The following is a 22,520-nucleotide window of genomic DNA, read 5'->3' on the forward strand; positions in this document are numbered from 1 at the left end:
CAATTATATACAACATTTAGAACAATATCATACAGTAAATGGCAAGGATAAATAGATTCTCTACTTACTGATCCTTTAAAAAAATTTTTTTAATAGTTTATTTATTTTTGAGACACAGCATGAGTGGGGGAGGGGCAGAGAGAGAGGGAAACACAGAATCTGAAACAGGCTCCAGGCTCTGAGCTATCAGCACAGAAGCTGATGTGGGGCTTGAACCCATGAACCGTGAGATCATAACCTGAACTGAAGTTGGATGCTTAGCCAACTGAGCACCCCTCTACTTGCTGATCCTGATGGGACCCATAATAACATACGTATTATGTTAAATACCTAACAAATTTAAATATGATCTTAAAACCAATGGATGAGCTTCAGTATAGATAAGTTCCACTGGCATACCCTGGAGTAAAATAATTCAAATTATAATTTTTAAATAATCGGCATGGGGCGCCTGGGTGGCTCAGTCATTTGAGCGCCCGGCTGCGGCTCAGGTCATGATCTCACGGTTCATGGGTTCAAGCCCCGCTTCGGGCTCTGTGCTGACAGCTAGCTCAGAGCCTGGAGCCTGCTTCAGATTGTGTCTTCTTCTTTCTCTGACCCTTCCTGCTCATGCTGTCTCTCTCTCTCTCTCTCTCAAAAATAAATAAAAAACATTTAAAAAATAAAAAAATGGCTTTTAGTAATTAAATACAGTAAAGAATACAGTAAAGGCCTAGATAAGGAATTTTGTAGCCTGTAATGTTCTAGGGAGGACTTAAAAAAAAAAAAAAACGCTGGGTTTCTTTAGGAAGTATTAAGAAACATTTTCTTGCCATTGTAGAAAATCCCGAGGCATCCACACTTAGAAAACCGTGTGCGCTTCTGTTTAGTGAACCCTGAAGATACTCTGTTAGGCTGGATGGGGTCTGGAGAATGAGGGAAAACGTGACATGTGGATTCATGGTGATGCGGGAGAGAACGTGTGACTCAAGAACAGAAAGACAAAGGCTGAGAGAAATATGCTTAAAAAAACAGCAACAGCAGCAGCAAAGATACCTAGATGATTATTAAGAGAACCGAAAGACTTAACATTGACTAATTCATCTATAAAGTTGCGTCAGAAGCTGATTATTTCCATGCCTGTCTCTGAGGACTAAGAGGAAAGGAATTTCTACTCTCGCCGTGGAAAGAGGCCTCAAAGCTCATCATCTAGTCCTAAAGCCAAATGTAAGAGAAACAGAGAGATCCAGTAGCCTTGGATTTTGCTTTACTGATTGGACTTTTCTGAGTGTTTGCTGCACATGACAAATAACATGGTACCAAAACTTCAGGAAGACTATTCTCATTGCAGAACAAATGATTCTTAGAAGTATAATTTAAGCAGATTGTTGAGGAAAAGAAAAAACATTTCTGAACCCAAGAATGGCCTGGTGTAATACTGCGCGTAACTCTCTCCAGGGCAGTCTGTTCAAACTTCCTGGATTATGACCCATAATAGATGACTCATATAACATGCATTTTGATTGTGATCTAGAAAACACACAGCTGTAACAAACCTTTCAGAAAAGAATACTTCCCTTTATAATGTGCAATGTGCTAGAGGACTTTCTCTTTTATCTACTCTATTTTCTTTCTTTTGAAAAAATCCTTGTTGCCAGTTAGTAAATTGCTTTCATGATTAAGTAATGGCCCACTACTGGCAATTTGGAAAAAAAAAAATAAGCACTCTTTCAGAGAATAAGTAAGATTGCTTGGAACGTAACGGGGAAGGGGAGGGCAAAATATGTAATGGTGGAGGTTCTGGAATCCTCTTCATACAAAACATTAAGTGCTATCACTAGGAATGAAACACAGCTTATTTGGAGTGGTTGCCCGTAATTTCTTGAGAGCAGACTGTACTAATGAAATACCTTGTTGCCAGATGGTTCCATCAGTTTTTAAAAGTGATATCTCAATGCACCCTCATTTGCAGGAGTTTCTTCTCTTCTGGTTTTTAGGAGATTTTCTTTCAACACATTCAGTGAAATAGCGAGTCTTTTACTAGATCACCGGTAAATGGCAAGAATGTTTTTCAAGGTGTATTGAGTCTACTCAGAACTAGGATTTCTCAGATTTTATTTTTCTCTTCAAGAGAAGACAGGAAATAGGTAAATGAATATTCCTACCACCTTAGAAGCGTTTGGCACTGTTTGGCACACTGTCACTCCATATTCGGAACTACATGTTTCTAGTATAATAGTTTTTTTAATGTTTTATTTATTTTTGAGAGAGAGAGAGAGACAGACAGAATGAGAGCAGGGGAGGGACAGAGAGAGGGGAAGACACAGAATCTGAAGCAGACTCCAGTCTCTGAGCTGTCAGCACAGAGCCTGATGCGGAGTTCAACTCACAAGCAGTGAGATCATGACCTGAGTTGAACTTGGACGCTTAACCGACTGAGCCACTCGGGTGCCCCTCTGGTATCATAGTTTTGATGCAAACCCTGGAAAAATAAACACAACAGAATAACCCAATAACAAGCCTGGAAAGGATCTTTAGATGTCAAGTTAACTATTGTTGAGCTCATCTGAGTAATATCTAACAGAATAATATCTAAGCATTTCAAAAGCCTCAAGGAATTAAAATTTTATCACCTCTTTTATTATTTAAAAACATTTTTTTAATGTTTTATTTATTTTTGATACAGAGAGAGACAGAGCATGAGAGGGGGAGGGGCAGAGAGAGAAGGAGACACAGAACCAGAAGCAGGCTCCAGGCTCTGAGCTAGCTGTCAGCACAGAGCCTGACATGGGGCCCGAACCCACAAACATGAGATCTGACCTAAGCTGAAGTCGGAGGCTTAACCGACTGAGCCACCTGGGCGCCCCTCACCTCTTTTAAGCTGATGATTGTATTCTCTGACAACCATCTCATTTCTGTTGGAATGTTTTCAAATTCTTGTAATGACTTTTGATTAAAGGTCTATAGAAAATGTATTGTACTTGAATTATCAGCTTTCCTGCACAAAACTGGATTATTTGTGTATTGTATTAGTTTAGAAGTGGGTTCAGATGCCAGCAAAAGATAGTAATGGCTTAGTAGAATTCAGGAACTGTGGTTTAAACATGATTGATCTGTATTTACTTCTCATGCTGAAGTCCAGATATAAGCAGGACAGGGCCGTCACGACATTTTTTAGAGAAGTTCTCTGGGAAATGAGCTCTTATCTGCATGTTTCAACAGATCTGCCTTTCATCCCTTAGGTCTCCTCTCCCAAGATCACCTCATGGTCTGAGACGGCTAATTCAGCTTCTGCCATCATATTTACATGTTAGGCATCAGGAATGAGAAAGACGGGAAGAAGGGCATTTCTTTCTTTCAGGACACTTTCCACTTCCACTCACATCTCAGTGATAAAAACTTTGTTGTGCAGTTACACTTAAAAGCAAGAGAGGCTGACACAACATAGTTTTTACTATCGGATATATAACATTACAAATATGATATATTCCATATAAAATATATGTAAAATAATAATATAACATATAGTATGTCATACATAATAATCCAAATATAAATAATATATAATAGGGTATAATATACATTATATATAACATTAAAGTCTAGCAGAAATACCTGTCTTCTTTCTTTAGCAACAGAACCCCTGCATTTATATATATATATCTCATATTTGGAATATCTGCCCAGATAAAATCTGTTGTTTTTTGAGACCATTATGTACTAATGAATTATCCTGCTCCCAGCCTATCTTCTATTTTTTTTTTTTAAGGTCTTGTCTGAATGTCAACCCTACTTCCAGGGCTTTCTTAGTTTTAGAGAATTTCCTTTCAACATACTCAGAGAAATTGTGAATCTTTTACTAGATCACAGATGAATAGCATGAACATTTTACAAAGTGTATTGAGTTTACTCAGAAAGAGGATTTGTCCTAGACTCTGAGCTGAGGGAAGTCTGAGCTGGGGGGAGGAAAACATCTGTTGGCTGGAATGCTCCCCAAGGCTATCATAGGCCCTCAAAGGAAATAACAAGTTGAACACTGGGAAGGCTGGGTCCTCGACCTGGAGATCCTAGCCTCCAAAAGAGTCTCCTGCCCCGAGCAGTACACTGGCACTGCACACGTGAGGATCTTACCGCAACAGCACCAGGTATGGGAGCAAGCCAGAAGAATGTCTGAGAAAAGTCTCTTACAGCGGACAAGCACCACACTTCCTGTCTGAGAAACTATGTCTTTCACTTGGTGCACAGGTTTCTAGACCCTCTCTTGTACTCAAGGACTTTGCTATTACAATTATTTCCCCCTTCCCTTGTCCCCCGTCAGGCTTGCCCCCTGCATGGCTCATCCCCTTCAATGTGCAATGGCTCACATCTTAACATAACATCTACCTGATGCTTGACATTCTGCCCTCCTTTACGGTAAAACTTTTGTAGAATTTATCTTGGCAGAGTTCCTCTTTCTGTTCTTCCTTGAAACAGACACAATTAAGTGTTACTGCTATCACTTCATTGAAATCTCTTGTCATGGCCACCAATACCCAAGACCCCTGCTTTGCCAAATCTCATGGTCAAGTCCTGAGCCCAAGACGTACCTGATCTCTCAGTAGTGTTAGGTAGAGATGATCACTACCTTTCTTGAAACGCTTTCTTCACTTGCCTTTCAAAACACTTGGCTTCCAGTCACGTCTCTGACTGGCTTTCCATCTCCCTTGGTTCCCTTCCTCATTGAATCTTTGAAGGCCAAAGTGTCCCCTGGTCACCATATTTACTCCCTACACAAGCTCATATGTCCCATGGCACTTTACAACATCTACATGTTGAAGACTCCATGCAAAGCTGCATCTGTGGCCTCTCCTCTGAATTTCAGGCTTGTATATCGAATTAGGCACATGGTCTCTCCCTCGGTAAATGTGCTCTAATAAGAAATATAAATTTTGGCCTTTCTCTCTGGTTCTTGGCCACAGCTCCTAAAACCATTGTCGGTTCCTAAGTGATAAGAGCTGTAGGAATATCTTTTTTAATCTTTGGTGTTTGTCATTGACTCTGAAGCATGATCCAGAGTGAATAAAATTTTTAAAGCATTTTTTGTTTTTCATAACATGCTCCTTTCCACCACATCTGAGTTTATGTTGATGAGGTGACTTTTGGAAAGACTCTAAGGATGGGGGCTCGTTGCCAGGGGAATAAACCGTGAGATTAGAGAATTGGAACTTTCAGCCCAACCCCCTGACCTTTGGGAAGAGGAAGAGGGACTGGAGGCTGAGTCAGTCACTAACACCCAAGGATCTAATCCATGAGGCTTATGTAATGGCGCTCCAATAAAAAAAAAAAAAAAAAGAACAACACCTTAATCCAAGGGGCTTGGAGAGCTTCTGGCTTGGTAAACACAAGGTACTGGGAGGGTATTGCCCTCAGAGTTATGGGAGCTCCTCACCCCTTCCCACATTCCTTGTCTTTATGGGTCTCTTCCATGTGCCTGCTCCTGAGTTGTATCATTTATGATAAATCAGTAATAAAAAGTAAACTCTGTCTCTGGATTCTGATTCTAGCAGATTACAGAACATGAAGAGGGGGACAAAATTTATAAGGAGATGACCAGTAGCACGGGTGACAACATGAGACTTGTGACTGGCATCTGAAGTGTGTGTGGGGGCATTCTCGTGGGACTGAGCCCTTGACCTCTGGCGTCTGCACTCTCCAGGCAGTTAGTGTCAGAACTGAGTTAAATGTAAAACACCTAGTGGGTGTATTCTGCGAAATGAACTGTTTTGTTAGGAGGAAGCTATACTCCTAGTGCCAGAAGCATTGTTGTGTGAGCTGGAGATTTTATTTATTTATTTATTTATTTATTTATTTATTTATTTATTTATTTATTGTGAGAATTTGATGTGTCCTAAGCAGAACTCAAGATTTTTTTTTTTTCTCAAACCTGTTTCTTTTCCAGGATTCCTTACATCAGAAAATGACACTGCCATCGACCCAGTTCCTCTGGTGAAAAACTTTGAGTCATACTTTCTTGACTCTTAATCTCATACCTGTCATCTAATCTGTCAGTGACTGTTGTCAGCTCAGCCTTCAAGGTATACCCTGAGTGTGACAGGAATGTGTCACGTCCACCGCTCATCTAAACTGTCACCCCCCACCTAGATTCCCACAGTAGCTTGTTATTCAGTCTCTCATTCCACGTTTGCTCTTCTTACCCCAATAGTCCATTTCCATAGAGAGGCCACTGTGGTCTTTCAGAAACAAGATCAGATTTGAAAAACCCCAAGCCTTCCTTTTATGACATTGTTTTCCCTTTTTTGAACCTCATAGTGATTACTTAGTGCCAAATTGAGAACAAATTTTTCTACTTCTGTTTTCAAGATGTTCTCCAATCTTATTTATGACCTTTGCCTTGGGAGTCAACAGAATTTTCTTTTCTAGTTCAAACACGTGCCGTGTTTATTTTCACTTCTAAACCTTCGCTTACCACTCAGATTGCATCTTTCCATGCTTTTCAAGTCTAATCCTGCCCTGAGCATCTTCACAAGCCTTTTCGTCCTTATCCTGGTACTTTACATCCAGTGAATACCTCTCCTCTCTGAGTACATATGTCCAATGTCTGATTGTATTAGATATTTGCTACACTCAATCATTGATTGATGGATCGATTATTTAAAATTGTTTTTTAATGTTTTTTATTTATTTTTGAGAGACAGAGAGAGGCAGCTCAAGCAGGGGAGGGTCAGAGAGAGAGAGAGAGGGAGATACAGAATCCTAAGCAGGCTCCGGGCTCTAAGCTGTCAGCACAGAGCCCAACACGAGGCTCGAACCCATGAACCTGAGATCATGACCTGAGCCGAAGCCCGACGCTTAACCGACTGAATCAGTCAGGTGCCCCCTTGGATGGATTATTAAGCTAAATATTTAAAAACAGTTTAAACTAAATATGAATAAACGTTTGTCTGCTTTTCTTTCTGTTGTGGTTTTCCTAGAAAAAGTAAAATGATACAGTTAAAAAATTATTTTAGTTTTCTTTTCATGAAATTTACAGTATACAGTACTATTTTTATTACTCAATTCTGAATATTACTAACTAAAGGAAAAAAGGAAAAGTCCCCTAAGGTTATATTTTTAAAGTTATTTTAACGTGGCTAAAGAAACAACCTGATTATTAATTTTCTGGTTTTCCTCTGCCCTATATACGGCAGAAAATCTTTTTTACTTACTTTGGTTGGTGTATTTTGCACTTTATGCTGTATCTTTAATTTTCCTTAAAAAAAATTTTTTTTAAATGTAAGAGAGAGTGGGCAGGGGGCCTTGGGGCCAGTTTCCATGGCGAGAGGTCTGTTTTGAAGGTTAACTGCAGGCTAGGCAGAGGCTGCAAGGTTGCAGAGCCAAAGTGCCGGAGCAGGAAACACCGGAATACAGTTCTTTCCCACAATGTCTCTCCCGCGTCCTCTGCTGAGAAAACTTAAGGTGGTGCTCTCAGAGGAGATGCTTCAAAGAGTTTTCGGTCCATTACTATAGAGCATATATTGAAGGGTGAATTGGAGTTGAGAGGCAATACATTGATAACTGGCATAATGTTTATGTAAATGTGTATGTGTCTGTCAAGGATAAATGTGTTTGTGGGCGTGCATGAGTCCTCTGGCAAAAAAAATCCACATCAGGATAATACATCAGTAATGGGCAAATAAATATAATTGAATCACATTTTTCAAGTGGCTGGACAATAGAAAATTCAGATATCTTATTTTTTCTATATTTTAGAATTCTTTTTAGAATTGAGGTGTATCACATATATCATAAATTGCACAAATCATAGAAGTATATATTTTTTTGTTTTTACATGTATACACATACACACACAAAACTATCACCCAGATCAAGACAGAAGTTTTTCATCGCTTAGGTGGAAACCTTACTCCTATTCTCAGTTAAGATCCTCCTACCCCCTTCATAGGTAATGGCTTCTATTCATAGCTAATCTGGCTTCTATTTCTATTTCAGGAACTTTATGAAATTGGAACCACACTTAAGTATTCTATTGTGTCTGGCTTCTACTGTTTAATCTTTGAGACCCACCCATCTTGCTCTATGTGTATATATATATATATACATACACACATGTGGGTATGTGTCCATTATATGAATATACCACATTTATTTTTCTATTCTGGACATTAGGGTTGTTTCTATTTTTAGTTGCTATGAACAAAGCTGCTCTAAATGTGTTTTTTGGACATATGCACTCATTTCTTTTAGGTGTACATACAGAAGTGGAGTTGTTTGGTTATGATGCTGTAGTAGTAAGTCATGTTTAGTTCTAGTAGATACTGCCAAACAGTTTTTGAAAGTGTTTGAACCAATTTCCACTTCCAGTAGTAAGTATGAGAGTTCCAGTTACTCCACATTGTTGCCAACACTTTGTATTGTCAGCCTCTTTTAAGCTACTCTTCTGGGTATTAGTTTTAAGAATTAAAATTAATTGGACCTGCACAATTATAGTTATCAATCTTTATAATTTAATTATATTTCTATAATTTAAATTATTTTTATTATATAATTTAATATACAATATGTAATACATAACATAATAATGTAAGATAAATTAATAATTTAATATATAGCCTACATACTAAATAATATCATTTTAATTATGTTTATTATAATTTAAATTATATTTCCCATAAATACACAAAATACCTTGTTCTCCTAAATATCTGAAATTTCAAAGTAAAAATAACAGCAATGGTCACTTTTGAAAACAGGTTCTCAATTGACATATGTTTCCACATGATATACAGCTCTTCACTGCAAAACTTTACTATCATTCTATAATAGTTTCCTGATATTGATAACACATATGATTCTTTCTGATCCCAAAATAATTATGTTTATAAATTTTTATTTTATCATACGGCAGTGGAAAAATTCTCATTATGTGAGGGTTTTTTTTCTTGATTAAGTCCTCTAAAAGTAACTGGAATTTCTAGGTAAACATTAAATGTGTTTATACAGTAATCATATGGCATGGTGTTTAAGAATATAGGTCACTAATCACACTATTCTGTTGCGATTTTGGTTCGGCTAGGATTTTGAATAAGAAAATTTTGTCTTTCTTTCCCAACTTAAAAAACGATATCGATGATAACAATAGCTAGCTATGTCAGCAAAGGCAGATTACTTAACCTCTCTGTGCCTCAGTGTTCTCAGCTGTAAACTGGGAATAAATAGGGTTATTGTGAATAATTAATACACTTATATTAAGACACTTTGAATAGTGCTTGGCACCTAACAAATGCTATTTAAACCTTAGATGTTTGTCATTAATGAGAGAATTGAAGTTGAAGAGTTGTATATGTTGTACCCAGATTTTAATATTGCCCCCAAAAACCAGAGACCACCAGGGAGGCTGAATCAGGCATGCAAAAGCAAAGGGCTTTACTACAAATTTAGGCCCGGCCAGCCTAAACTCAGCCTCACAGACTTCAACAACACACTGGATCCACGTGGCTGAGCCCCCAACATGGGGGTGGGGAGCTGGGGGTGGGCAGGGCCTTTTATGAGTTTGGGAAGGGGGAGTTACAGGAAATTGTGACACAGGTACAGGGGTCCAATCATTATAGCATCACATCATTGACAGTAACTTTAACCAATTACAGAGTGGACCCAGAACCCTCACGTAGGGCGTGACTAGGACTCTCAGGTAGGGGGTGACTAAGTCTTAACCTCCATCTTTAGGCCCGCCCCCATAAATGTTAATGGTGTTAGCTGGCCTTCAAGGTCAGAGGGGAAACCTGAATCAGACCTGCATCCTTACATATATAGACTGTAGTTCAACAATATATTTCTTAATCCCAGTCAGACACCCAATTTTTTAGTTTATCTTTTTTTTTTAATGTTTATTTACTTCTTTTGAGAGTGGGGGAGGGGCAGAGAGAGAGGGAGTGTGAGAATCCGAAGCAGGATCCCTGCTCTGCGCAGTCTATCTTATTGGAAAAGTCAGCAGTTAACTTTAGGTCATGGCTCTCAACTACTTTCCTTAATAAAATCTACTTTAGGGAGCTGTCATGAAGGTAAAAATCAGCCTCCCTCAGACCTTACTGTAAACTATAAACTATAAAAAACTATGAGACTTATTCTTTATATCGCTTTAGCAATTCAGAAGGGGGCTGTCTCTATTCCAGCCATTTTCCTGCAATACTCCCCAGCTTTCCCTCCCTCTTCCCCTACCCCTGTTTTCATTGTTTATTTCCGTTAATGAGAATTCTGCCTGAAAGCCTGAGGTCAAGGCTAAGGCTGGAGAATAGTCAATTAAGGCCACTTTGACGGAAGCCTGATGCCCAACTGGATTTAGGGTACTGGCAGGGAAGCTTTAGTATTCTCCGGAGTTGGTAACACTTAGGGCCCGCCCACCTCCTGATCTTCCTTCCTCTCCGGGCGACAGCCCCGCCCAAGCCCCAGAGCACGCAGGGAATTGTAGTTTCCGAAGGCTCGGTGAAGGTCTGCGCACGCGCCCTGAGCAACTCTCGCACTTCAAACGCTCCCGGATAAGGAAGTGGCCGGAGATGCCACGCATTCTGCGGGCAGTAGATCTGGGCTTCTGGGAGTTGTAGTCGCCTGGGGGCGGGCGTCGTCGGTAAGGAGACGTAGCTTTCCTTGGGGTCCGCTACTACAGTTGGTCTCCGGCGGGAGCCGAGGGGTCACTCTGTACTTTTATCCGCACTGCGCTCCCTCTGAGGCTGAGGAGGCGCTTCCCTTCTCCCAGGCCCTTCCTCTCCGGCGCTGGATGCTCCTTGCCCTGAGGTCCATTTCTCTGTCTAGTTCTCTCCCTCTCCGGTTCATATCCTAAACCTGGGCTTCGCGGGGACTCGCCCTCCTAGTAACTGGACCGCGACCTTCTCAAACCAGGTCCTCCCCCCGCGGGGACCCTCCTCATTCCACCCCTCACAGTCTTCCCTCTGTGCCCCTTCCCCCCCGCGCCCCCCCGCCTCGGCACCCGCTGCGCTTACGCTCCCTCCACTCATTTTTTCCCCCTCCCCCTTCCTCTGCAGGGATGGAAGCTTCCTGGCGCCAGGTGGCCGGTGGCCGAGGCCGAGCCCGAGGACGGGCCACTGCGGCCCCCTCTTCGGGAAATGGAATCCATCTTCGCGGCGCCGGAGGGGGGCGAGAGAAGGGGGCAGTGGGTGCTGCTGGTCCTGGCCCCGGCCCCAGAGGAGCCGCGACCCCTACGGCTTCAGGTAGCTCAGCCCGGCGCGGCCCCGCGGGATCTGAAGCTCCGCAGACGTCCGTAGCCGGTGGTGAGAAAGACTCGGTCCTCGGTTCCGCCTGGATACGTGTGAAGGCACTTACGACTCAGAACTGCCTCCCTGCCCTTGCCCTCGTTCACTTATTTCCTTCTCCTTCGGGAGTTTAGTATTGCCCCTACTTCTCACACCCGTCCCGGAAGCTACTCATTTCGGCGTTCTAGGCAGATTCCCGGTTTTTCACCTTCTTTTTAATTGACCTTAATCAGCGTCCCTTCTTTGTGCGGCGTTCTTTTCTTTATTCTTTTTTGCCTACCGAATTCCTAGACCAAAAGTTGCAAACTGTGGTCTAGGGTTCTGAGTTAGCCTAGAGTTTGGTCAATGCATTCCTTTAAATGGAATGGATTGCCAGCAGGTTAAAATCTCATAAAAATCTGGTTAATCACTTTTCTGATTAAAAAAGGATCGTGTGGCTTCATTACCCTTGTGCATGGCAACAGTCAACTTGCCGAAATGCCCTCTTAGGCACTCCATTCCACGTGGGCTCTCCTACCTTGGGGGCAGTTGTCATTTTCCGTCTTGGCAAGATTGCCTTAGTTTAGTACCTCTGATTGCCTATGCACTGTGAGCACTTGAGCTTGAGGTATTTTTCTCAACGTTGGTTGCTGTTCACAAATTTCCTGTCCTTTTCCGGCTGTACTTGATGTGGCCGCCCCTGGAATGTCAGTATCCTTCATCCATGGCTGTTTGAGCGGAGCCTGAAAACACGGAGGCAGCTGAATTGTCCATGCTGATGGAGGATTGCATGAGGCTAAGGAAATAATCCCCCAAATCATTTTATGTTTGGAATTTATTTCTCAGAATATACTTTTTGAGGGGAGGAGCAAGTTGAACTTGAGTGCTTTTTTTCCGAAGCTACTTTTTAAAGTTAGTTATTCTCATATTCTCATAGCTTGCAGGTACTGAGTTTATTTTAATTCCAGTATAGTTAACATACAGCATTATGGTCGTTTCAGGTGTACAATATAGTGATTCAGCAGTTCCATACCACACCCGGTGCCCATCACAAACGCCCTCCTTAATCTCTATTATCTTTTTCACCCATTCCCCTCTCTGGTAGCAGTTATGAGTTTATGATAGGGCTGCTGAAATGTTCACGTTGGAGACCAAGAACAGTTTTGGTAATGTTTCTTGGATTTTGTGGATAGTAGGAAAGCAAGCATTCTTCACCTGTATACCTGAGATTTGACTGTAAGAAATAATGTATGTAGAAGTTTGTTTTGTCATCTTTCCTTGAGAGGATCTTATGTGGATTTGTTGATCAGGTTATGGACCTTTTTATTATATCTTCTAATTCAGCCTTTAAAAAATCATATCTTCGAGGCACCTGGGTGCCTCAGTTGATTAAGTGAACGACTCTTGGCTTTGGCTCAGGTCATGATTTTGAGGTTTCGTGAGTTTGAGCCCTGCATCAGGCTCCGAGCTGGCAGCACGGGGCCTGCTTGGGATTCCCTTCCTCTCTCTCTCTGCCCCTCCCCTACGCATGCTGTCTCTGTCTCTCTCAAATAAATAAATGTATTAAAAAAAATTAAAAAATACATCCTTAAGTACTATTTTTCCACAGTTAATGACGTTTATCATCTCTCTTACTGCACATCAGGTTTTGAGTCATATGTCTCAATAGCTATTACTCTTTTCCTAATATGCAAAGATTCTTATAAAAGCACCGTATACATTTCTTTGGTTTACCTGAAACACTGAAATAATCCCCACCTAAACTGGCTTTAAGATGTAAATTTTGATTTCATGAGGGAATAAAAGCTAAAAACACCATTCAAGCCACTAAAATTAAATTAAAGTTTAATTTGAAGTTAGTGATTTACAATTTTAAGTAAGTATATTTAAAATTCTCCCACTATGGGCACCAATAAATTCAGATCAAGTCATTATGTTTCTTAAAGCTGTGGTTGTTGTCTACAAGATTTTATTAATAGTTACTTAGTGCTTAAAGAAAGTTCCCCTGGTCCTTGGCCTTACGTAGTTGGGAATACACTATGAAGTGATCTCATTCTTTTCGTATTGTTATTTAACCAAGTAACAAGAGAAGTATAGTCAGTGATAAAGAGAATAGTGGAAGAACTAATCAATTTATTTAACATTTCTTTTTGGAATATAACTGTTTTAAGAACCGCAATTTCTGTACTGGCAACATTCTGTGTGGATTAATGTTAAACATATATATTTTGTGACCGCATTTTAATATAGGAAAAAAGTCCTTGAGCTAAGAGCAGATTATAAAATAACGGGTGTGCAGTGAATATTGTTTGTGCAAAATCTTTGGCGGGCCTGGTGAGGCTGGGCTGTCGTGGGGAACAGGAGCATTTGAGAAAGCACCACTTTAACTGATTCTGTCGTGTGCCCAGTTGGCATGTTTCCCACCTCTTAAAAATCACTGTGTCTCATTAGTTTTTAAACATCCCATTTAAAATGTTTTAATGTCCTTATTTTGGGGTTGATTACAGTTTTTTGATGCTTTTATCATAGCTTTATGATTTTATAATTGATTTGTTAGTCACTCTGTTTCTAGAATAGTTTGCTGCATTTAGCAGGATATTTTAAAAAAGTGAAAGTTTTCATTGTATTCTCTTTTTTCTTAATATTTTATTTTTTATTTGAGAGAGAGTACATGAGTGTGAGCAGGGAGAGAGGGGCAGAGGGAGACAGAATCTTAAGCAGGCTCCGTGCTCAGCGAGGAGCCTGATGCAGGGCTGGGTCCCCTGACCCTGGGGTCATGACCTGAGTGGAAATCAAGAGTGGCTTGCTCAACTGACTGGGCCACCCAGGTGCCCCAATGGTCGTATTCTCTTTTAGTTTTGTGGCAAGAAGCTTGAAAATACTTTTGTGTGTGTGCATAAAGCAAAACAGAATGCTCCAAGGGCGACTTTAAATCTGTGATTTTAGACATTGTTTTGAAGAAATGAAACTAATTTTTTTTTCTTTTAAACAGAGCTAATATCCCAAAGGAAGTTTGAGGAAATCAAGAAGGCCAATCAAGCTGCAGCCAAAAAACTTGTTGAAGAACACTTTAGCTCTTCCTCTGAAGAAGAAGGAGATGAAGATTTTGAAGGAAAACAGGGAAAAATAGTTGCTAATACATTTACAACTTACACTACTCAGACAGGTGCTGTATGGTCTTTTAAATTTTGATTTTTTAAAGTTTTTATTTAAATTTTAGTTAACACAGTGTAATACTAGTTTCACGTGTACAGTTTAGTGATTCAGCACTTGTGTATAAAACCCGGGATCCATCACAACACGTGCGCTCCCATCACCTATTTAGCCACCCCCGTCCTCCTTCTGGTAACCATCAGCTTGTGCTTATAGTTAAGACTCTGTTTCTTGGTTTGGCTCTTGCTTTTATCCCCCTATGATCCTTTGTTTTGTTTAGAAAATTCCACATATGAGTGAAATCATACGGTATTTATCTTCCTCTGACTGACTTATTTTGCTTAGCCTAATACTCTAGCTCTATCCATATCACTGCAAGTGGCAAGGTTTTATTCGTTTTTATGGCTCAGTAATATCCTATTGTGTATATAAACTATAACTTCTTTATCCGTTCACCAGTCAATGGCTGTTTGGGCTCTTTCAATAATTTGGCTATTGTGGATAGTGCTGCTACAAATACTGGGGTGGATGGATGTCTTCTAGTTAACTATTTTTGTATTCATTGGGTAAATGCCTAGTAGTGCAATTGTTGGATCGTAGGGTGGTTCTATTTTTAATTTTTTGAGGAACCTCCATACTCTTTTCCAAGAGTGGCTGCACTAGTTTGGGTCCCCAACAGTGTAAGAGGGTTCCCCTTTCTCCATATCCTCACCAACACCTGTTGTTTCTTGTGTTGCTGATTTTAGCCATTCTGACAGGCGTGAGAGGAAATCTCATTGTAGTTTTGATTTATGTTTCTCTGATGGTAAGTGATGCTGAACATCTTTTCATGTGTGTTGGCCATTTGAATGTCTTCTTTGGAGAAATGTCTGTTTTTTATTTATTTTTTATTATTTTTTTAATGTTTATTTTCGAGAGTGAGAGAGACAGCACGAGCAGAGGGGGGACAGAGTGAGGGAGACACGGAATCTGAAGCAGGTTCCAGGCTCCCAGCTGTCAGCCTAAGCCTGATGTGTGAGGCTCAAAGTCGAACTGCAAAATCATGACTTGAGCCGAAGTCGGACACTCAACTGACTGAGCCACCCAGGCTCCCCTTCTTTTGCCTGTGTTTTAATTGGATTATTTATTTTTTTGGTGTTGAGTTTTATAAGATCTTTTTATTTTGGATATTAGCCCGATGTCAGATATATCATTTGCAGATAATAGTTTCCCATTCTGTACATTGCCTTTTAGTTTTTTTGATTGTTTCCTTCACTGTGCAGAAGCTTTTTATTTTGTTGAAGTCCCACGAGTTCATTTTTTGCTTTTGTTTCCCTTGCCTCAGGAGACATACCTAGTGAGAAGTTACTGTGGCTGATGTCAAAGAAGTTACTTCCTGCTTTCTGCTCTAGGATTTTTATGGTTTCCGTCCCACAATTAGGGCTTTAATCCATTTTGAATTCATTTTTGTGTGTGTTGTGAGAAGGTGGTCCAGTTTCATTCTTTTGGGTATTGCTGTCCAGTTTTCCCAACACTATTTATTGAAGAGACTTTTTCCCATTGGATATTCTTTCCTGCTTTGTTGAAGATTTATTGATCATACAGTTGTGGGTTTATTTCTGGGTTTTCTGTTCTGTTCTATTGATCTGTGTGTCTTATTTTTGTGCCAGGACCATACTGTTTTGATCACTACAGCTTGTAATATAACTTGATGTCCAGAATTGTGATACCTGCATCTTTGCTTTTCTTTTGCAAGGTTGCCTTGGCTATTGGAGTTCTTTTGTAGTTCCATACACATTTTAGGATTGTTTATGAAAACAAAAATGTTTGTGGAAAATGCTGGTGGTGTTTTGATAGGGATTGCATTAAATATAGATTGTTTTGGGTAGAATTGTCATTAGTCCTAACAGTAGGCATTAGGACTACTTTTGTTCTTCCAATCCGTGAGCATGGAATGTCTTTCCATTCTTTGTGTCATCTTCAACTTCTTTCCTCAGCAATTTATAGTTTTCAGAGTACAGATCGTTCACCTCTTTGGTTAGGTTTATTCCTAGGTGTTTTATGGTTTTTGGTGCAATTGTAAATGAGACTGATTTTTTGATTTCTTTTTGATGCTTCATTATTGGTTATAGAAGTGCAACAGATTTCCATATGTTGATTTTGTATCCTGTTTCTTCCTGTTTCTTTACTGAATTCATACATCAGTTCTAGCAGTTTTTTGGTGGTGTCTTTCAAGTTTTCTAAATATAGTATTATATCTGTGAAGAGTGAAAATTTTACTTCTTCCTTGCCAGTTTGGATGCCGTTTGTTTATTTTTGTTGTCTGATTGCTGTGGCTAGGGCTTCCATTGCTATGTTAAATAACGTGGTGGTGAGATTGTTTTGTTCCTGACCATGGGGAAAAGCTCTCAGTTTTTCCCCATTGAGGATAATCTCAGCTGTGGGTTTTTCATATATACCCTTTATTATGTTGAGGTGTATCCCCTCTAAACCTACTTTGCTGAGGACTTTTATTGTATTTTGTAGAGTGTGTTGGATTTTGTCAAATGCTTTTTCTGTATCTATTGAAAAGACCATATGGTTCATATCCTTTCTTTTATTAATATTGTGTATTATGTTGGTTGCTTTGCAATATGGAACCACCTCTGCAGCCCAGGAATACATTCTGCTTGGTCATGGTGAATGATTCTAATGTAATATTGTGTTTGGTTTGCTGCTATTTTATTGAGAAGTTTTTCATCCATATTTATCAAGGATTATTGGCCTGTAGTTCTTTTTTTTAGTGGAGTCTATATCTGGTTTTGGTGTTAAAGTAATACTGACCTCATAGTATGAATTTGGAAGTTTTTCTTCCCTTTCTATTTTTGAAATAGTTTAAGAAAAATAGGTATTAACTCTTCATTAGACATTTGGTAAAATTTGCCTGTGAAGCCATCTGGCCCTGGAGTTTTGTTTATTTTTATTTTTTTATTAAAAAATTTTTTTTAATGTTTATTTTATTTTTGTGTGCAAGGGAGGGGCAGAGAGAGCGGGAGATACAGAATCAGGAGCAGGCTCCAGGCTCTGAACTGTCAGCACAGCCCAATATGGGGCTCGAACCCACGAACTATAAGATCATGACCTGAGCTGAAGTTGGCGCTTAACCGACTGAGCCACCCAGGCACCCCTGGACTTTTGTTTATTGGGAGATTTTTTTATTACTGTTGAATTTCTTTGCTGGTTATCTGTTCAAGTTTTCTATTCCTGTTTCAGTTTTGGTAGTTTATATGTTTCTAGGAATTTATCCATTTCTTCCAGATTGTCTAATTTGCTGACATATAGTTTTTCATAATATTCTGTTATAATTTTTGTATTTCTGTGGTTTTGGTTGAGATCTCTCCTTCTCATTTGTGATTTTATTTAATTGGGTCTTTTCTCTTTTGGGTATGTGTGGCTTGAGGTTTATCAATTTTATTAATTTTTTCAAGGAACCAACTCCTTGTTTCATTGATCTGTTACTTTTTTAGTTTTTATATCATTTATTTCTGCCCTAGCCTCTCATCTTTCCTGTTTTTTGCTGGCTTTAGGCTTTGTTTGTTCTTTTCCCAGCTCCTTTAGATGTAAGTTTAGGTTGTTTATTTGAGATGTTTCTTGCTTCTTATGGTAGGCTTGTATTGCCACATACTTGCCTCTTAGGACTACTTTTGCTGCATCCCAAAGGTTTTGGACTGATGTATTTTCATTTTCCTTTGTTTCCACATGTTTTCTTTATTTCTTCTTTATTTTCCTGGCTGACTCATTCTTTAGTAGGATAGCCTTTAACCTCCATATATTTTTGGTCTTTCCAGACTTTTTCTTGCGGTTGATTTCAAGTTTCTTCTCATTCTGGTCAGATCATGGTATGATCTCAGCCTTTTTGTACTTGTTAAGGCTTGATTTGTGAGCTAGTATATGATCTGTTATGGAGAATGTCCCATGTGTACTTGCAAAGAATGTGTATTCTGCTGCTTTAGGATAGAGAGTTGTGACTATATCTGTTAAGTCCATCTGGTCCCTGTGTCATTCAAAGCCATTGTTTTCTTGTTGACTTTCTGTTAGATAATCTGTCCATTGATGTATGTGGGGTGTTAAAGTCCCCTATTATTACTGTATTATTATCAATGGGTTCCTTTACATTTGTTACCATTTTATATATTTGGGTGCTTTTTGTTGGGTGCATAAATATTTACAATGGTAGATTTTCTTGTTGGACTGTCCTTTTATTATGATATAGTGCCATTTTCATGTCTTGTTACAGTTTTTGGTTTAAAGTCTAATTTTTTCCATCGTAAGTATTGCTACTGTGGGTTTCTCTTGATTTCTATTTGCATGAAAGATGTTTCTCTATCCCCTTACTTTCAATCTGTGGGTGACTTGAGGTCTAAAATGAGTCTTTTGTAGGCAGCATATAGATGAGTATTTTTTTTAAATCCATTCTGATATTCTGTGTCTTTTGGTTGGCACATTTAGTCCATTTATATTCAGAGTAATTATTGATCTGTATGCAGTGTCATTATTTGTTTTGTCATTGTTTCGGGAGATTTTCTCTGATCCTTTCTTGTCTTTGTCACTTTTGGTCTTTCCTTTTCACTCAAAGAGTGAATGGGGTGAGCGGCAGAGAGAGAGGGAGACACAGAAACCAAAGCAGGCTCCAGGCTCTGACCTGTCAGCACAGAGCCTGATGTGGGGCTCGAGCTCAGGAGCTGTGAGATCAGGACCTGAGCCAAAGTCAGACGCTCAACCAACTGAGCTGCCCAGACGCCCCATATTTCTCACTTAAAAAAAACTACTTTAGTCTATATGGAATAGTTGTTGTATTTTAAGAATGAGCATTTTTGGATTGTAGAGTTCAATTTTTGTGCACTTTTTTGTTTGAGTTACATGATGTATGTAGAACACGAATCTTTCCACAGAGCAAATAGAGTGGCGTGTTCCTTATAGACTTAGAAGTTCTCCTGTGTGTATAACTGGCAGTTCATTAGATTCTGGGAGGGGGATGTCAAAGCTCCCTGAAGTCATGGGATCAGGTTGTCCCCAGTTATGATTTGGTTGGGCTGGAGGACTTAAATACTCCCTTACATCTATTCTTTATTTTTGTTTTTTTTGTTGTTGTTGTTCATCATGTTAAATGTGTTTTGAAGTCAATTTAATTTCTTGACTTTTTTCCTTTATATCTTACAAAACTTCTGATTTTATACTTTTTTTTTAAAGCCAAGTCTTCTCATATTTGATGTGTACAGTCACATTAAATGCTGTGTGTATATCTGGTTTACCTCTTAAAAAACACGTTTGTTTATTTTGCGAGAGACCACAAGTAGAGATGGGACAGAGAGAGAGATTGAGAATCCCCAGCAGACTCTGCTGTCAGTGCTGAACCTGTCTCGGGGCTTGATCCCATGAATTGTGAGATCATGACCTGAGCCAAAATCAAGATTTGGGAGCTTAAGTTCAAGCCCCGCATCGGGCTCTCTGCTGTCAGAACAGAGCCCAGTTTGGATCCTCTTTCTCCCTCTCTCTCTGCCCCTCCCCTGCTTGTGTGCTTGCTTGCTCTCTCTCTCAAAAATAAACAAAAACATTAAAAAAAAAAAAAAGAAGAAAAGAGTCAGAAGTTTAAACAACTGAGCTGCCCTGGCCCCCCCGAGTTACCCTTAATACCACATTTGTTTATGAGAGCAAAGGCCGCATTGATGCCGTTCTGAAGGATTTGGTACTAAGTATAAAAATAGATTATTTGAAATATAAGTGTTTCAACATTTTATACTTAATGTCATTACTGGAAAGGTGCTGGCATGTGTTATCATCATTAGTGGCCCGAATGCTCTGATGGCGTCATGGGGGCACACATTGTCAAGGAGGTTTTACCCCATCTGCTATGGAATTGAGATTAGGAAGCTTAAAGTCTGGCTCAGCCACTGGAGGCTGATAAAGTGTGGCCTTTATCAACTAGCTCAGGCCAGGTAAGTTGATAGTTACTTTAAGGTTAGGAAGTTTTTTCTTCTAGAGGACATTATAGAAAGTAACCTTAAAAATTTCCCACTTTAAGAGGATCTCACTTAAAATATTGTAGATAGAAGTTTTATTTTTAAATAGAAAATTCAGTGCTGTAACTCAGTATTTCTTTGTAATGTTGAGAAACATTTTTTATTTATAAGTTACTAATTTTTGGTCTGGCTTTCATCTTAAAGTGTTTAGGCAGTTTTTCTTACTTTTTTTTGTCAAATCCATAAATATTTTGATTCTTGTTCTTTTGTGTTCTCTACCTGTATCAAAGGAAGGATATCTTATCACTTGATTTAAGAACAATAAATGTTAGGGTAATGAGGTGTTTCCCATTTCACTTTAGTGAATTATATAGCAGAACTTTGCCAGAGAAGTTGATTCTTTTTGTCTGAGTCCAGCATTTGTCTTTTCACGGCCCTTCTCTCAAATTCAGAGTTGCGTGGGCGCCTTCCTCCGGGCGTCTCTATCTTGTTGACCCATGGACCCATTCGACATCTGTTGAAATATAGCTTGTTTCTTCTCTCGTTTTGTTTACTTCAGTTAACAGAATTTTCCACCCAAGCCGGAAATCTGGGCGCAGCGATGGCACAGACCTAACACGAGTGTGTCTCATCTAGTTCCATTCCTCCCTCTGCCCCTGCCAGACGTCTCCTCAAACACAGCACTCTTGTATTTGAATGTTGGCATGAATGTTGGCGTTTAAAAGCAGCATAATCTAATTGTCACCAAGCCCTGCTGAGTTTTACTTCCTATATTTCTTAACTCCCTCCTTCTCTCCATATACTGTTATTGCTGTTTAATATATCGATTAAATCCATATAACTATGAGGTAGGTATTACTATTGCCACGATTACTATTTTAAAGATGAGAAAACGGAGACAGAAACAGGTAACTTGCTGAAAGTCATTTTTTGCTTTATCTGCAGTAGCTGCCTCTTAACTGGTACTTGCGGCTTCCAGTCTTTGCGTCCTTAGACTCTTCTTTCTTCAGTTGCCAGAGTGCTCTTTTAAAAATGCGTGACTTCAAATGCCAGGCTATCTACTGTGACAGAATACTTAATCCCATAGCCAAACTTGAATACAATTTTCAAAGCAATCTTAAATAAATTTTATAAATATAAGTTGGACTTTATTTTGTTAAAGCGTCTTTCATCAGGTCTCAAATTCTATTTTACGTCTGAGCTGTTAAATTGGGTAAAATTTAAAATGTTATACAGTTGAGCTGTGTGGGTCCACTTATATGTGTATATTTTAAATAAATGTATATACAGTATTATAAATGAATTTCCTCTTCCTTATGATTTTGTTAATAACATTTCCTATTTTCTAATTTATTGCGAATACAGCACGTAATACATATACAACATACAAAATATGTGTTAAACGATTGCTTATGTTATCAGTAAGGCTTTTGGTCAATAGTTGGCTACTAGTCGTTAAGCTTTAGGGAGTCACAAGCTATACCCAGATTTTTGACTGCATGGTTGGTCAGGGCTCAGCTGCACATTTGTTAAAGCCAACTGTGTTGAAAAGCAGAGGAAGCTTACAGAATAGGATCATTAGGCCTGCCATTAAGGATACTCTTTAAGCTTCAATGTTTATTTAAAATAAAGCAATTGTCTTTAATAATTTTATAATACTTTATAGTTGTGGGAGTGATTTTATGTATATTTTGATTAATCTAAATTACATTTATGTTTATAGAGCAAGTTAGCAGTGTAGAGCAAATTTTCTAAAAGTGGTGTTTAGTTGGGTGATTTCAGAAAGTAAAGAATTAGCCATGTGTTTTTTTTTGTTTAACTTTCCTCTTTGGTGACTTAAATTTTGATTTGAACTGCTTTATGGCCGTGATAGTTTATGCTATTTGTCTACTTTCCTATATTGAGGAATCTTTATTGTACCAAAAGGCATGTACTTTCATTTCTCTTAAACTAAGGTGACTCAGATTATTAAAGATTGTACGCTTTGAGGTAGTTTTTCAGTCTTTCATTTTGCTGTTCCCTGTTATTCCTAGGATCTCTCGTAGTAACCTTTTGTAGCAGCATAGCATAGTGGTTAGTAAGGCTCTCTTTCAGTCAGACTGAAGCTACTTAATTGTTCTCGCCTCAATTTTCTCATCTGTAAAATGCACTCATAGGTCTAGCAGGG

General features: G+C 39.2%; 1 protein-coding gene across 4 annotated transcripts in view; it reads left to right on the forward strand.

The window, feature by feature from the left end:
* Positions 1–10,513: 10,513 nt before the first annotated feature.
* NFXL1 (nuclear transcription factor, X-box binding like 1) overlaps positions 10,514–22,520 on the forward strand; it is a 67,679-nt gene continuing 55,672 nt past the window's right edge. Inside the window, exons 1-3 of one of the 4 annotated variants that reach the window (XM_029946147.1) lie at positions 10,514–10,600; positions 11,016–11,261; positions 14,215–14,388. In XM_029946147.1, the coding sequence (XP_029802007.1) occupies positions 11,018–11,261; positions 14,215–14,388 (418 nt within the window). In that variant the 5' untranslated portion in view covers positions 10,514–10,600; positions 11,016–11,017. Of the gene's footprint in view, positions 10,768–10,867; positions 10,873–11,015; positions 11,262–14,214; positions 14,389–22,520 lie in introns of those variants that run through there. The other 3 variants (XM_029946171.1, XM_029946156.1, XM_029946161.1) reach the window with 3 other exon arrangements.

Source organism: Suricata suricatta, chromosome 1 (genome assembly GCF_006229205.1).
Source record: "Suricata suricatta isolate VVHF042 chromosome 1, meerkat_22Aug2017_6uvM2_HiC, whole genome shotgun sequence".
NCBI lineage: Eukaryota > Metazoa > Chordata > Mammalia > Carnivora > Herpestidae > Suricata > Suricata suricatta.